The sequence below is a fragment of the Gavialis gangeticus genome, unplaced genomic scaffold (assembly GCF_001723915.1).
Source record: "Gavialis gangeticus isolate Ggan-Ray unplaced genomic scaffold, GavGan_comp1, whole genome shotgun sequence".
Lineage (NCBI taxonomy): Eukaryota > Metazoa > Chordata > Crocodylia > Gavialidae > Gavialis > Gavialis gangeticus.
This window is the reverse complement of record NW_017729033.1, coordinates 37,266,991-37,281,684: the sequence shown is the minus strand read 5'-3', so window position 1 is coordinate 37,281,684 and position 14,694 is coordinate 37,266,991. Positions and strand designations below refer to the sequence as shown.

General features: G+C 42.3%; 1 protein-coding gene across 1 annotated transcript in view; it reads right to left on the bottom strand.

Annotated features, from left to right (window-relative positions):
• Positions 1-7,862: 7,862 nt before the first annotated feature.
• The window catches only part of LOC109303956 (ADP-ribosyl cyclase/cyclic ADP-ribose hydrolase 2-like), a 42,186-nt gene continuing 35,354 nt past the window's right edge, over positions 7,863-14,694 (bottom strand). The window contains 5 exon segments of the mRNA XM_019526366.1: positions 7,863-8,067; positions 8,069-8,159; positions 11,237-11,296; positions 11,797-11,883; positions 14,011-14,103. Coding sequence (XP_019381911.1) covers positions 8,044-8,067; positions 8,069-8,159; positions 11,237-11,296; positions 11,797-11,883; positions 14,011-14,103 — 355 coding nt within the window. The 3' untranslated portion in view covers positions 7,863-8,043.

The window sequence follows — 14,694 nt, the reverse complement described above, 5'->3', positions numbered from 1 at the left end:
AGCCATTTAGTGATGAGGGATTGAATAAGAAGAATTCCAGGAATATTTAAATCTCAATCATTTTAATGTTCCATTATGGTAGTCGGATATAAGGTTAAATCAACAAAAGGGCTTAGATACAAAGTTTTGGACTCCTGACATAATTACACTAGTTTAATCAGCCTCCTACACTGGTATAAATGGGAAGAGGACTTGCAGTGTACAGTAGTACATTATTATGTCTTCAATAAAATTAACCCAACAAGGATTAGGGGTAAAGCTAACTAAGCAGGCTACTGCCTGATTCCCTAACCCCTAGTGGCAAGACACCCCACTGTGAATGGCAGTCTTGAGAATCACTGGAATAGACAGATGACTGGCCAGCTATTCCAACCAGGTTTCTACACATACTGAGGTGCCTTAAAGATCCTTGCAAGGGTGCTGTGTAGTACAAACATGTTAGTACTGTTAGGTGTGCAAACATGAGTTGCAGGATAAATCTAGAGACTTATCCAAGGTAGGAATCTATTGTATTAAAAACATTCTGACTTGTGGTCTTTCTGAGTTCTTTGCAATGAAAGAATTGCTCTATTTTTCTGTCGTTAAGATACAAATGAAAATTAGGAGCTGGTATTTTTCAAGGGGTGCCTTGGGTCTATCAATGGGTGCCTCAAGTCTGAAACGGCTGAGAACCACTGATCTATTCCAGATGCTGGGGAAATGTGTCAAGATTCTAACTGCCAATTTAGTTCTCAAGTCTGACAGATTGTGGGTCCTGAAAACTGCCTTAGTCTAACTCTGTATTATGTCCAAAATGAAAACTTAGATGCCAAGTATACTCTCTTCTGAGACATCCATTCTTAGGTGTTTAATTCTCCTCATTGACTGATTCAGCTAGACAGCAGGGTGACTGAAAGTTGGCATTGCAATAGCTGAGTCCCTTGTGGATTTGGCCTCAATGTCCTTTATCTATTTAATAAGCATTTTCAAAGGTATGTAGTCACTGTTTTTCAAAGTCTGCTCAGTGAGATCCTCCTGATTCTGGTGCATTTTCCTACTACTGTAATATAGCATTGCAGTGTTTCATTACTTAATGTTTCTGTGCTTTTTGTCATTTAATTTTTGGTATTTCTTTGAAAACATGCTGTTCTAACTTTACCTTTTCACTTAATTGCACACATTAACTGGCTGGATATTCATAAATCTAGCCCAGTTTTTCTAGCATGATTCACATACGAAAAAAGTGTCACGATTAGCATATTGGCAACAAATAAAGCTGCTTTTGTTAAACCACCTGCCAGGAATAAAAATCAACTTTGGTTCCTTTGCAGCTGAAGATTCTGATACTGTGCATTTGTCTTAGAAATTTGATTTTGTGGTTACTATGTTTCTTTTGGAGTAGGGTGGCCATCATAGAGGACATTCCAGTTTTCTGCTACTCTGTCCTCTGTTGATATGAAACCCAATGCCTTTATGTCCTTGAAGAGAAAAATAGGGGACATAAAAGTGTTGGGTTTCGTATCAATAGGGGACAACTGGACTGTCCTCTGTGATGGCCACCCTATTGGAGAGTAACTTTACTTTTTTTCTCGGGTAATATTTAATTAGTTAAGTATAACACATTTATATAGGGAACAGTAGTCAATACTATCATTGAAGATGCATGTACTTCCATTCTAATCAGTTGCCTTAAGTTGCCCACAGCCTTCCAAAATGGTCACATTTCAGGTTGGATCTCTCTGGGATGATGGGGGAGTCAATTCTGCAACAGTGTTGGAGTATAAAAAGAGGGGTAAGAACTATAGGGTGCAGACAGAAGTGACAAGTCTCACCTGATCTGGCCCCAGAAAGTGCTCTGCAACCATGATCAAACAGAAGTGTGTGGCTGAAAAGTACTTTAAAGGGGCCTAATCTTGCAAAAATCCTGAACCCTCATTGCATGAGGGGTCAGATAAAGATGTTTTAAAACAGCATCTTCAATAACTTCCATCTGCACTGCCTCCTAACTTCTTGCTGTTTTAAGAAGTGGGGGTGGGGAAAGGAAGCAGAAGTCTGGGGTTTTTTGAGCCCCTGCTGGAAGGTGGGGTGGGTGTATTGGAGGCCCCTGACTTTATGAGAACTCCAATGCACCCACTCCACCCTCCAGCAGGGGCTCAAAACCCCCCTAGAAGGAGCTCCATCTGCTCCCTGCCCCCTCTCCCATTCTGAAAACAGTGCAGGCTGGGAGGGAGCAGGGGTTGTTGCTAAGGCAACTGGATTCCCCTTCCCCCTGGAAACAACACTGAACTGCTGTCTGGCCTGGGAGATTGCTGTAACTCATAACGCTTTCTGCAAAGCATTTGGAGTTACACTGGGAGCTGTTCTTCTGTCTGCGCCTATAGTTTCTGATTCAAGAAAAATGTCTTGTCCTGTGTAAACTTGTCTGAGCATCTAGGGATGGCTGTAGCATGACTGGGGCATTAGCTCTCGGGAGCACAAGACTAGCTGGCTGTTCCCATTGCCATCCAGGGTACAGCGACTGCTTGTTTCACCTCTGCTTCTGAGGCTTCACAAAAATTTGTGTGAAGGCACCCAGATAATTTTGTAGCTATGGAATGATTTTAGGTGCCTAACAAGGTATGTGATTGCTGGACAAGGGCTATTCTGGATTACTGTTTGGAACGTGGAAACTACTTCTGCTGAGGTCCTTCACTTCTGATCAGACCTGACAAAGAGTCTCGCACTCAAAGACTTGTCTAACTCTCTCACCTACATATTTGTCCAATAAAAGATACCAACCTAAGAAATCCTTGCCTCTTGTAATTAATTGCCCAGTGTGCATTCTTAGATGAGTGGTAGAACTTAGGCTGACTTCCTTCTGTAGCAAAGTGACATAGCAGATCAAATAAGGGTACGTGACAGGCAGGATGTGCCCTAGGGCTGCCGTGGGACCATGTTGATGGCTGCCTTAGTCCTGATCAGCCTTTGTTCTCACCTCTCAGAATCTTCCCTTGATCTCTCCTGCCATGCCGTGATGTTGATAATGAATAGGGGAGGCTGCCCTTAGAAGCTGGTGAGCTCTTGGCAGAGCCGTCTTTTTTTGGGAAGGAGAATTGGGGTGACCACCCTGGGCCCCATGCTTTGGGGGACCCTGTGGACAGTGCTGTAGAGGCCCTGCAGGCTGCCAGGCTCTGCTGCATGCTGCTGGCTCCCAGGTATCCCTGGGCACTGCTTCCCACAGTGGGAGCTCCTCTCCCTGCAGCCTGCAGGACCTAACTGCCTGCTCTGGACCAGAGCCTGGGCTTATCTGCCTGGGAGCCCCAGCCCCTTTCTGTCACATGCCTCCCACCAGCCACTCACAGAGGTTTAACTCCCCTGATTTAAGGTTCAGCGTGCACTTCTGTCTCTGCAGTCGACTTAGCATGCTGCATCCTCTGAAAATTTCAGGAACCCCCTAGCTCCCTGGTACAGATCCCCTCTCCCTGGATCATGTGGTTCAATCTCCAGTGCCCTCCCAAATATCTTTCAATGATATCTGCCAGGTCTCCCACCTTCACGTGGACCATTTTGGCACATACTCAGGTGCATTGATAGGGTTTTTCTCCCCCTCTATTGTGTCCAACTAAAAGGATTTGGTACTTTATTTTAGGTATAACGTCTATTAAATAGGTTGATGTTTCTATTTATTGAATTAATAGATGTTATAGGTTCACATGCTAAAGGCCTCATTCTGATTTAATGAATGTTAAACATTTATAATTTCAGTGGCTTCCAGCAGTTGTTTCTAATTCACAAATGCTTCTGAGAGCAGAATCAAACCTGACTGATTTTTTTCAATTATCAGCAGAATTAACAGTGATGCTCTGACCAACCCTGTGCTCCAGATAGATTGGTTTCTTCAGCAAGCTGCCATGAGACTAGGCCCTACAGCTGGGTTCTGCTTAAAATTCTCATTTTTATTGTACACCTGAATACATTTCATCTCTGTTTCTAGTAGGGTAGTGGTATTGTGGTGCATAGATAGATACTCAAACATAGTCTTGGTGAAGAATGTGTCACAACTCTGGCATACTGCCATTGCTGGTTACTTAGTTGTTACTCTAATCAAAAAATAAATGATTGCCAAAAGAAACACCTGCAGCCAAGTGTCCTTTACTTATGCTGCTGGGCTGCTGGCAGATTCTGCTTAAGTTCAGTCTTGCTTGAATGTGGTGGAGGAATGGGAGTTTGGCATTGTTGTTCTTGGAACAGTAATTCTAAGAAATTTATAAATGTCTATAATTCCTACAAAATTCCTCCATATTGGGGTGGAGGAGGATTCAGCATGTCTTGGAATGGGGCTCCTACTCTGCTTTTTCAGTGCATTTATCCTCTGTTTGAAAAGCCAGGTAGTACATCAAATGTATCTCTGCTGCTTTTTTGAGGAACTGTGAGGGGAAGCTGGGAGCAGTAACACAGTGCAGGAGAATCCTGGGTGCATGCGCTGCTTTTTCATATTATGTAGTAGTTGGGGGTTTTTTTGCTTGTTTGTTTTGTTCCCCCCACCACTCCCACCCCAGAGTTTTGAAGCAAATCCCTCCTATTCTTTAATTGTATGCTTGAATGTGCATTGTTCTACACAACCATCCAGCACTTCTTGCAGTTTGTTTGCTGTCATGTAGGAGTGACAGTAATGGCCGCATTGGTACCTAAAACTGAAAGTTGTCCAACTGGAATGTTTGGCTATGAAGTGGAAGTTCCCTTACACATGGTTCTATTGGTATTAGCTATCATTTCAACAGTAAAGCTTCCAAGTCAGTGATCAGGACTGACTGTAAGGGCAAAAGCAGGCCCAGTGTTTCATATAGATGATTGAAGGAAGACTTGATGGATGGATGAGACAACTGGTAGGCCACAGTGCAATATGGCATGACATACCAAAATGCTACTGAGAGATATATCTATCTCCAGTGACCTGAGTTAGAAAATGAAAACCCACATTGTAAAAGATTACTATCTCTGTGACCCCAGTGGTTACTGTGATGGAAAGAGCCTAGAGAAAACCAAGCTGGGTGCTGAAGAAAATATTCAAACGGATAGGTAGTCAGGGTGGCTATGGAACGACTCTGAAGATTATGGCAGCCAAAGTTTTCAAACATGGGCCTGCCTACAGGCATCCACCGTTGTAACTGCCTGAGTAAATGCACAGATTCTTGATGTATAAGCCCAAGTCCTGCCGAGATGTCTAAAAGTATAGATTGGTAAATCTACCAATATCTGATATGTGTGTAGCAGACTTACCTTTTTGAGCTAGGGTTGAATCCCAGCATCGAGGGTCTGCTGTTTGATTGGTGGAGCCCGCCCACCAATCCAGAGGCAGCACAAGGGATCCGAAGGGAGGGGGCAAGGAGCACCTGGACCTGCATGGGAACTGCACCAGCCAGGTCGGGAGAACTTCAGGGGTGGAGCCTCTGAAGAGTATAAAAGGGGAGTGTGCTCAGCAGGCTGGGGAGACAACGAGGGATGGTGAGGAGCTCCAGAGATAGCCATCCTCAGGATCCTGCTTGATCTTCAGCGGTGCGCAAATCAGTGAATGGGGATCAGGCTCTAGGAGCTGCTTGAGGCAGCTTGAGCCTGAGAACCCAGCAAGTGGCTGGGCAATCGGTGTGCAAATCAGCACACGGAGAGCTAGCCCTGGGAGCAGCTCATGGCTGCTCTGGCCCCGCACGGTGTGCAGGTTGGCGCATGGAGAACCACCTTGGAAGCAGCTCGTGGCTGCTCATATTAGCCCCAGCCCTAGGCCAAGTGACTAGAGCCCTGTAGTGCGGCTCCATTTTTAACTAAAAGAGCCCTGGTGCCCAGAGCAGGGCCTGGGAAAGGGGACAACCCCTCGTATGAGACCGGGGAGTCAGAGCCTGCAAGGGCTTGGCTCCCACAAGAGAGAGCCCTGGGTGCCCAGTGTGGGGCACCAGGCCATTGAGGAGAGCTAAAGGTGCCACTGGGGAGAGGCTCTTGTGGGATCGGCCTTGACTTCTCTAGAGAGGAAGCATGACTTACTGGGGAAGCAGGCCCCGCAAGGGAGGCTGACACAGGTGAGGAGGGTCTGCTGCCTCCACCCTCCATTGCGGGAGGGGTGTGTCCACATCCCAAAGCCCTAAAGGGGAGGGGCTTCAGGGAAACCCCTCGGGAAGGTGCTGAGTGCACTTTCTATTTTGAGGTTGTCTTTGTGTTAAGGGCTATATAGCTAGAGGTATTCTTTAAGGTGGTTTATATGTTTTAATGCCTCAGTGTGTATACTAGTATTGTTATTTGTGAAGGTTTAAAGAAATATTGTGGTTAAGTTACTATCCCTAGGTGTTAATTGTGTTATATAGGTTGTAAGTTATTTGGTTCATATTTGGTATTGTATGTGAATTGTGGAATAATATATATAGTATTATATGTTAAGCCTTGTAAATATTCTGTTTTATATTAAGCATCTGTATTTATTCTTGTAAACTGTACATAGTTAAGTGTTTGGTTTTGGCCTAGCTCTATAGAGAGGGGAGGAAGCCACTCTAGTGGCCGACCCCTTCCTCAGCACCCTGCCTGACCACCACCACTTTCATCGGAGGACAGGGCACACCCCCCAGGTATACCTGGGCTACATATGTAAATACCAAAGACCCCAAGAAGGTATTGACCTAACTATTACAAGAATAAAGACCAGACAGATAAACTGCAATACAATTTTATTTGCTATTCCATCTTTCAAATACATTATATATAATATGATGCAATATAGAGACTGAGTTAAATTATATTGGAATAGGAACTAATCTTGGTTGTATGACACTAAAATGAGAATATACCATTACTATAACTGGCCATAATAGCTTAATAGGACGTCCAGGGTCATCTAGTCTTGGCCCCTGCAAGGATTTAGAAGGATTAAAGTCTGAATTTGATACATTTAAGTCTGGACATTATGGTGAAAACTGTGCTAAGCTCACTGGCCTTGATGAAGCCAGTCACTAATGTAAACAACAAGAAGCACCAGCAGACCACCATCTGTGTGATTGGTCAGCTGTTTGTTTGTGCAGAGATGCTGGATATGTGGGGACACAAGGGCCCTGGCCTTGGCCCCCTTCAGGAAGGCTGTCACCTGAAATCAGTAAAACTTCCCACATGTCCATCATCTTAGTGACCTCTCCCCATCTGGCAAAAATAAGTCAGCATCTATGAGTCTGTGTAAAAAGCTGTATGCAAAATAGGGCCTTGTCCTACAAATTGTCAGAGAGCTTAGGCTCAGGAAATGGTGCTGTACTGTATATGAAAATAAAAGCAATTGTAGCTGACCTGTCCACTGTGTAGTCCCTGATGTTATCATTGTTCAAGTGTAAAATGAGCATTAGATGCTAGCAAATCAGCGTTCTCCACTTGCTCTTGCTAGGGATTGTGTTTTTTAGATCCAGATTACTTTTATTTCCATTTTTCAGAATGAAGTCAGTGCTAGGCAGAGAAGAATTGGGCCTAGTTTCTGGAGGAAGCCTATGGCTAGCTTTAAAAATGAGGAAGGCACTTCTGAGATGGACGTAAAAAGACTGGGGGCTGCCAGTGATATATGTGTAACTGGGAGTGCTGTGGCTCTGATTCCCAGGACTTGTGAACAAAGGGGCATTCTGGGATTCTGGAGAACTAATGGTGAGACCATTGTACTGATGCAGCCAGAAACCAGTGAAGAGGAGAAAAGAAGAAATGAAAGCATGTTTTGCAGGCACAGGGAGCTATTGACTTCAGAGATGGGCCGGGTGCATCCCCCATGAGTGGGAACATGCATTTCCCAGGGACAAATAGGTGCACGCTGCTGCCCTGTCCACTACTCCACATGCTGTCCTGCATTTTTTTTTCTGCTGCAGGTTTGTTTGGTTTTTTTGGGGGGAGGGGGTTGTTTCTGAAGCCAGGATTTCCTGATGTCAAAAAAAGCTGCTACACTGCAAATTAGCAGTGTGGATATGCAGTTTGCAGCAGTGCAACCCACATGTGTATGCTTGTCTGGATATGCCTAATGTGGCCAAATTTAGGGAGTGCAGAGGCAATTAGGAGTCCCAAATTAGGCAAATTGATTTAGTAAATTAAAATGGATCTGAAGAACAAAGGCTGCAAAAGAAATGAACGTGAGCCTGTTCCAGCTGCCTCCTTGGTCTGAAAATACAGGTCCTCTTTGTGCTGATAGCGCAGACCTAAAGAAAAGAAAACAAACAGGATATTCATAGCACACCTCTGAATTAAGATCTTTTTAAATACTGGAGCTTTGTAGTTTGGACTTGGATGAAGTCCAAACATTAAGTTGTAAACTAACTTCCAGAAGTCTCTTTACAGTGTTCTTGAATGGACTCTCAACTCTGCTCAGCTGTTGTGGTTTTATAAACAAAAAATCTGGGCACAGACTCATGCATTAGCCTGTGACTGGCCAGTATTTTCTCAGTCTGCTCATGCTCCCTGGGAGGCACAGCCCAAGTGTATCCATCTTTGATGTTTTGCCTTACGCTTAAGTTACAAGCTAATAGGCCAGGGACAATTTTTTTGGTTCTGTATTTGTACTGTGCCTAGCTCCGGGTCTATCAGTAGGCCTCTTTTTGTTACGCAATGGTCTAAATAACAAATACTCAGAATACAGTTGTCATGATCAGAGTACATGTGAAATGCTTTCTGTTTGTGTTCTGTGCCACCTAGTGGGTATTCTTGATCTCTACAGGCTTACTTTTAATGCCCAGCTGTTACAGCTTATAACAGGCCAGTGTCCATGCTATACCTCAGCCCAAGTGTCAAGAAGGGAAAAGGGACACGTGCTATCAGTCTAAAGTACAGTTCTAAGTATAGGTTACACCAGCCTATGATCTTGGGGTAGCCCTGTCCCTGCCGTGACACTGACTTTTCTCTTGGTATACTTGCCTGACTTGTGGCATTACGGTGATGGAATTTAGCCACCTATACCACTCAACATAGCTCGTGTGCTGTATTCTTCAGAGGTTGATTAAACCAGTTGTTCAGCCCCTGTCTCAGTGAGCCACTATAAAAGGGGCTACACTGGAGCCCAGAAGTCAGGACCTGAATGTCGGCTGCCATTATTTTTAATCTTTAAGTATAAAAATGTCAATTTTAGCGCTCTTGACCGAAATGGGACTTTAATGGTGAATTAACAACTTCTGCCAAAGCCCAGTCAGAGTCAGCAAGTACATTAGATTAACAGACTATTTAGCCACAGAGTAAACCATCTAGAAAACTACTCATCAAAAAGTTCAAAGAGTTCATAAACTTGAGAAATCACAAGCTGATTGGTAGCTGTCTTGAGAGGGGGGAGGTTAAAGTGTTGTTCATTGCAGATAACTGATTCACCACAACATAAGAATTTTGCATTGATTTCTCATTTTAATTTACTTCTATCTCCAGGTGGTACAGTGACTGGGGTAGCCAAGCCCATTCAGCATGCAACCTTCATTCCTAGTGTCGGTGACTGAGTGAAAACAAGATGCATCAAGTTTAGTTCACAGCTGAACATGCAAAAAAGATCAGAAATGTCGGGAGAGATGCATCAGAGAGTGGAAAATGACCAAAAAGGGAATCTTCTTTGTAGGGATGTCAGTAACATGCAAGATTAAGGGCAGCATGAAGAAGGTCCTCTAATATAGTGGTGATAATAGTCCAATAAATACTCCAATGGATGGAAGGGAATAAGCAATTAGTCCCCTGCTTGCAGTATGTGCTAGTGCTGAAGGGGTGGTATACTCAGCCTTTAGGTGAAAAGACAAGTTTTTCTAAAATGGTTTCCAGAATGCTTCCTATCCAGATTTCGTCAGCCAACGAATGTACTCACACCACAAAACTGAGAGGTATGGTTTAAAACCTGGGAGAAGAGATCCTTCATTAAGCACTCCCAATTTCCAAAAGGAAAGCCCTGTTTAATATTTGGGTTTTTCAGTTGGCTAATTTAATTAGCTTTTTTCACAGGATAATTAGTTTTTGGCGCACAGGGTTTCACAAGTGACAGCCAGAAATTCCTTCAGCACTTAACAGCAAAAGCCTTAGCAATCACTATATTTTAATACGCAATCAGCTCGTACAAGCTTACAACTTAGAACCAGGAACAAAAAATACCTCTGTATGCCTGGTTGCCTCATCCCTTGTGCAGACAAGTTGAGGTGTGACCATTTTTTTTTTTTTGGTCTCTTAAATGTTGCTGTTTTCACACGTTCATTAGTTGATGTGAGAGAGTAATTTTGGATGATTAAACAGATGTAATACCTTTCCAAAATGGCAGATACACAGACAAGGAAGCATTATGTCAGTATCCAACAGAGAAAGCTATTGGTACTGAATATCATTACTAACTTCTCTTTAATAATCTTATATTGAAGATGGCAAATCCTGTATCGGATAGATGTGGAAGGACTCATTGCAGGTATTGAAGTCTCATGCGTATTTGCTTCTCCCAGTATGTATGCTCTTGCTGTTGGTAGATATACTTAATGCAGAACAAAGTCGGTCTCCAGATCTGTTGTACTGACATTCTTCTGCTGCCTGACAGAGGGACAGCAATTTGTTGCTCAATACTCCTACGTATTTCGTGCTTTATGTATTAAGCAAATTTCTGTATTATTCTTCTACCTTAATAAGTTATCAATACAGAGTTCAGGTTTCCTGGAAGATGTACCTTAACAAAACTCAGCACAAGGTATTCATATTTAAAATTTCTGTGTCAGGCTTTCCATGTGCTAATAAACACACTTTTGTAGTTAACAGTGTTAAACTTCACCCTGATATATTTCAGTGAAGTCTACTGTAAAGGTAATTTTTTTTTTAAGTATGTTTAATTATTTTTATGTCTGCATTGTGAAATGTAAAATCTGCAAGACTATATGCAAATATTCTTGCAATTTGGTGTTTATACAGTTGCACCATATTTAGCAAGAGAGCTGCTGTTTTCTACATTTGCTCTTCTCATTTAACTTAGCACTTCAACATTTTTTGGAGAAAGATTATAGAAAGAAAATCCTATACTTGAGTCTAAGAGTTACGTTCATTTGGTCAACGGACAGTTGACTAGGCCTTAAATTGGAACTAGTCAACACTGGTTTTAATGTTGAATACTTGTAACTATTTGATTATACATAATTTGTAAAGCACAAATTATTTGCTGAATTAATTCAAATATGAAAATCAAGAATACTGCAAACTGCTCATGCACAGCCAGTAAAAGAGCTGAAGTCTTCTGAATAAATTGATTCAACGTAAGTTAGGTTGATCTTCATTTACTTACGACACAACAGGACAACTGGGGTGGTCAGGATGATCCACGCAGAGTAAAAACAATACAGATCTGTAATGAGATTATTTTTGTTCAGCATCCTTTGATTAGTAAATAAAGCAAACCAAACATTGAGCAAACATTGAGACTGAGTTTGCTTGCTTAAACCTTCTCCTTATGGTACTTGTTTTGCAATGTAGCTCTAAAAATCTAGAATAAGCACAGCTATGAGCTACAGACATCAGTATGGGATATTAATTTATAACCATTATCTAGATTGTGCATTCCTTTTTCCATCCAAAGCTCTAAATGGAAGACCATCTTCTGTGTCTGGTACTGAATGAGTGCAATGCTGCACTTTAAAAAAGCAAAACAAAACAAAAACCCTGCAGGCAGGGTTTTGAAACTTTAGTATTACCAAACCTAGGGATGTGGCTGAAGAATATCACCACTCTTAACACACGGCATGGCCTAGCAGGTTAGTGGCACCTGAGTTCAGGTTAACCTATTTCTACCCATTCTCTATCTGAAACTCTAGCAAATGCACTAAATTTATTAAAAGTTCCACTTACTTATAATCGTCAGTGCAGGTGATGTCATAACCCATCTCTTTCAGTCGGGCTTCTAATATTTGTACACTGCCTTTTCCACAGGAATCCCTGTAAAAGAGATTTCTGGATTAAAATAAAACCATAGTGTTAGAAGTGACTTCTAGTATAACCCCTTGCAACAGATGCAAAATGTGCAGCTACTAAACCAACCCAGGCAGCTACCTACCCAACCTCCTCTTGAAAACCCTCAATGAGGGAGATTTCACAGCTTCCCTAGGCACCTTTCTCCACTGCCAGTTACAAAGTTTGTCCTGACAAATTAACTTACTTTCCTACAGTTGAAACAGACTACCTCATGTCCTGCTATCTGTCACAATGGAGATCAATGTCATAAAAATGGGAAAATGGCCTTTCAAATATTTGAAAATAATTGTCATGTATTTTTCAGTCTACCTTTTATCCTCTCTCTTTCCCAAATTAAACATATCTAATTGCTTCATCAGTTTTTTGTGCATTATAGCTTCCTCACCTTTCTCAGACTGAATCTTGTTCCCACAAAGGAATCAACTATGCTGAGGTCCTTGTTACACTTTGTGCCTTCAGCTGCACAAAGGTTGATCAGTGTTGGTGCTAGCTTGGAGTTTGGAGCAGTTGCACCCTTAGTTTAGAAACTTTCTCTGCCTGTCCCCTGTCCTCCATCTGCACAGCTGTGGTTTGCCTCTAGAGACCTGGGGAGCAAGACTAGGAGCTGCGAGTTGTCATTAGGGGTCTGGTGAGCCAAGACAGGCTTCGATCCCTGCTCCATGGGTGGGAGTGTAAGAGATCCTGGGATACTGGAGGTCTTCTAACTTTGGTGGCACATCTGTGGGGAGTTGACACACCATAATGGAACAGGAGCTAGATAGTGCAGATCAACAATAATCCTGCTCTGGAGTGATATAACTCTGAGCCATGTAATAAGAGCTTAAAACCACTTTAAGGTGTTAATATATGGACAATGAAGGGGTTAAGAGCTCCAGAAGCCATGCAAAATTACCATGTAAGAAGGTGCTAATATCTTGAAGTGCAGGTGTATAAGCTGTACTGATACCTCCAATAATACTAGGTCTGTATCATCATCATAGACAAGGGTGAGAATCCGCCCCTCTGGAGTGAAGTAACAATATCCCTGTTATGTACCATTATTAATTCATTAGCATGGTTTGACCTACGTTAATATCAATACTAACCTCCTCAAACATATTAGAAATTGAAGCATCTGGGTTAATTTCCATGTTCCTAACCTTATTTTATCACTCACCCCTTGATGATTTTTTCTCACCTCTGTCACAATGACTGTTACCCAACTTCCCATTTTCTCTCCCTTGTGCTTGTCATCACTTCTGCATACTGATTTTTTTTTTTACTTCTACCACTGATCTGTCCATAGTATGGCATGCATTCTAACCCCCTTTTTTAACTTTGCCACCTACCTCTATATCCCTTCCAGTTTTCATCCTTAGAAAGAATTATGCCAAAATTATGCCAGGTAATAAATATAGATGGATGGTTGATTTCTGAGGTCTTTAAAAACAGACTGTGAATTTCATAAGAACACAGATTCTCAAACCTGCTTAGTACTGTTGTAGTGGAAGAAAAGTGTCAGAATCAAAGGTGTTAATGTGACCTTGGCTATAGCTACACTGAGCTTGTACAGACATACCAAGCCTGACTTTAAACTAGCTTGACTGGGTGCAGTGTAGCTAAGGAAGCAGAGAATTTAGTAAGAGCTGCAAAACCTACCAGAGCAGAGTAAATACTTGGGTAGTTAGCTTATACTGGGCTCTGTCTCTGGCCACCCTGCAAACAGTACCTAAAATAGCTAGCTTAAAGTTATCTGTTTACATAAGGAAGGGATTTCCTTTGTTAAGAAAGCACTTAACCTTCCTTTGTTAGGAAAGCACCTAACCTAACTTTGAGGTTTAATGTTTCTGATGTAATCAATCCACTTTTTACTTCTCATCAGTGTCCTCTCCTTTTTCCCTTCTATATAAAACCCTTTCTTTATGCCAATCCATTCATAGTATCTGAAGAAACAGGTTGTTGCTCATGCCTCTCTGAACTAGTTAGTCTCCATGGTGCCACCCTGCCCTACTTTCTGCTATCTACTAATAATCACAGAGAAAAATAAAATGAAATGGGTTCATAAAAGGTGAAAACAAAGTTTCTGGGATTGTCTGAAGACATTTAACTTACAAATCTGGTCCTCCAATATCATCCATAACCCATATTTCAATCTGTGAGATTCTTTCTTTCTGGAGATTAGGAATTTCAAAGTCTGCAAAAAAACTAAGTAAAAAATCCCAAGTAGTTAAAACCAAAGGCAGGGATGGAAAGGGAGCCCTCCCTCTCTCTCCTCCCTCCAGCATCATACTTAGACTCCTGGCAGCCCTGAGTGAACCTTTAGTATCGGGCCCTCCTTCACCAGAGATAATAGTAATAATAATAAGAATTACCTTTTTCAGGCCCATTTTATGTCCTGGCCCCTGACGGCCGCCTGGTTCACCCATGCCCGTGTCTGACCCTGCTTCTCTCCCCCCACCGCTTTGGTAGTAACCAGGGTTCTGATCATGGCCCCTACTAACTTCAGTAATTCAGCATCTGAGGCCCCCATTTGTACCAGCTGTTTTGTCATCAGACACAAAACAGCAAAACACAAACTAAGATTTTGACCGTTCCCAGAGCTTGAGTCTTTGGAGCCAAAGTTTTTTGTTTTTAATTGCTGCTCTTAGCAGCATGGAGCTGGAATAAGGTGCAGTAGTACTGCTGGGTAGGGAGGGATAAAGTTTAAAACACAACAGTTAAATAACAAATCAATTAGTGTTTTGTTAAAAAGAGAACAAATTGCAAGAGCAGCCTCTTTCCAGGCACGGCATGAGC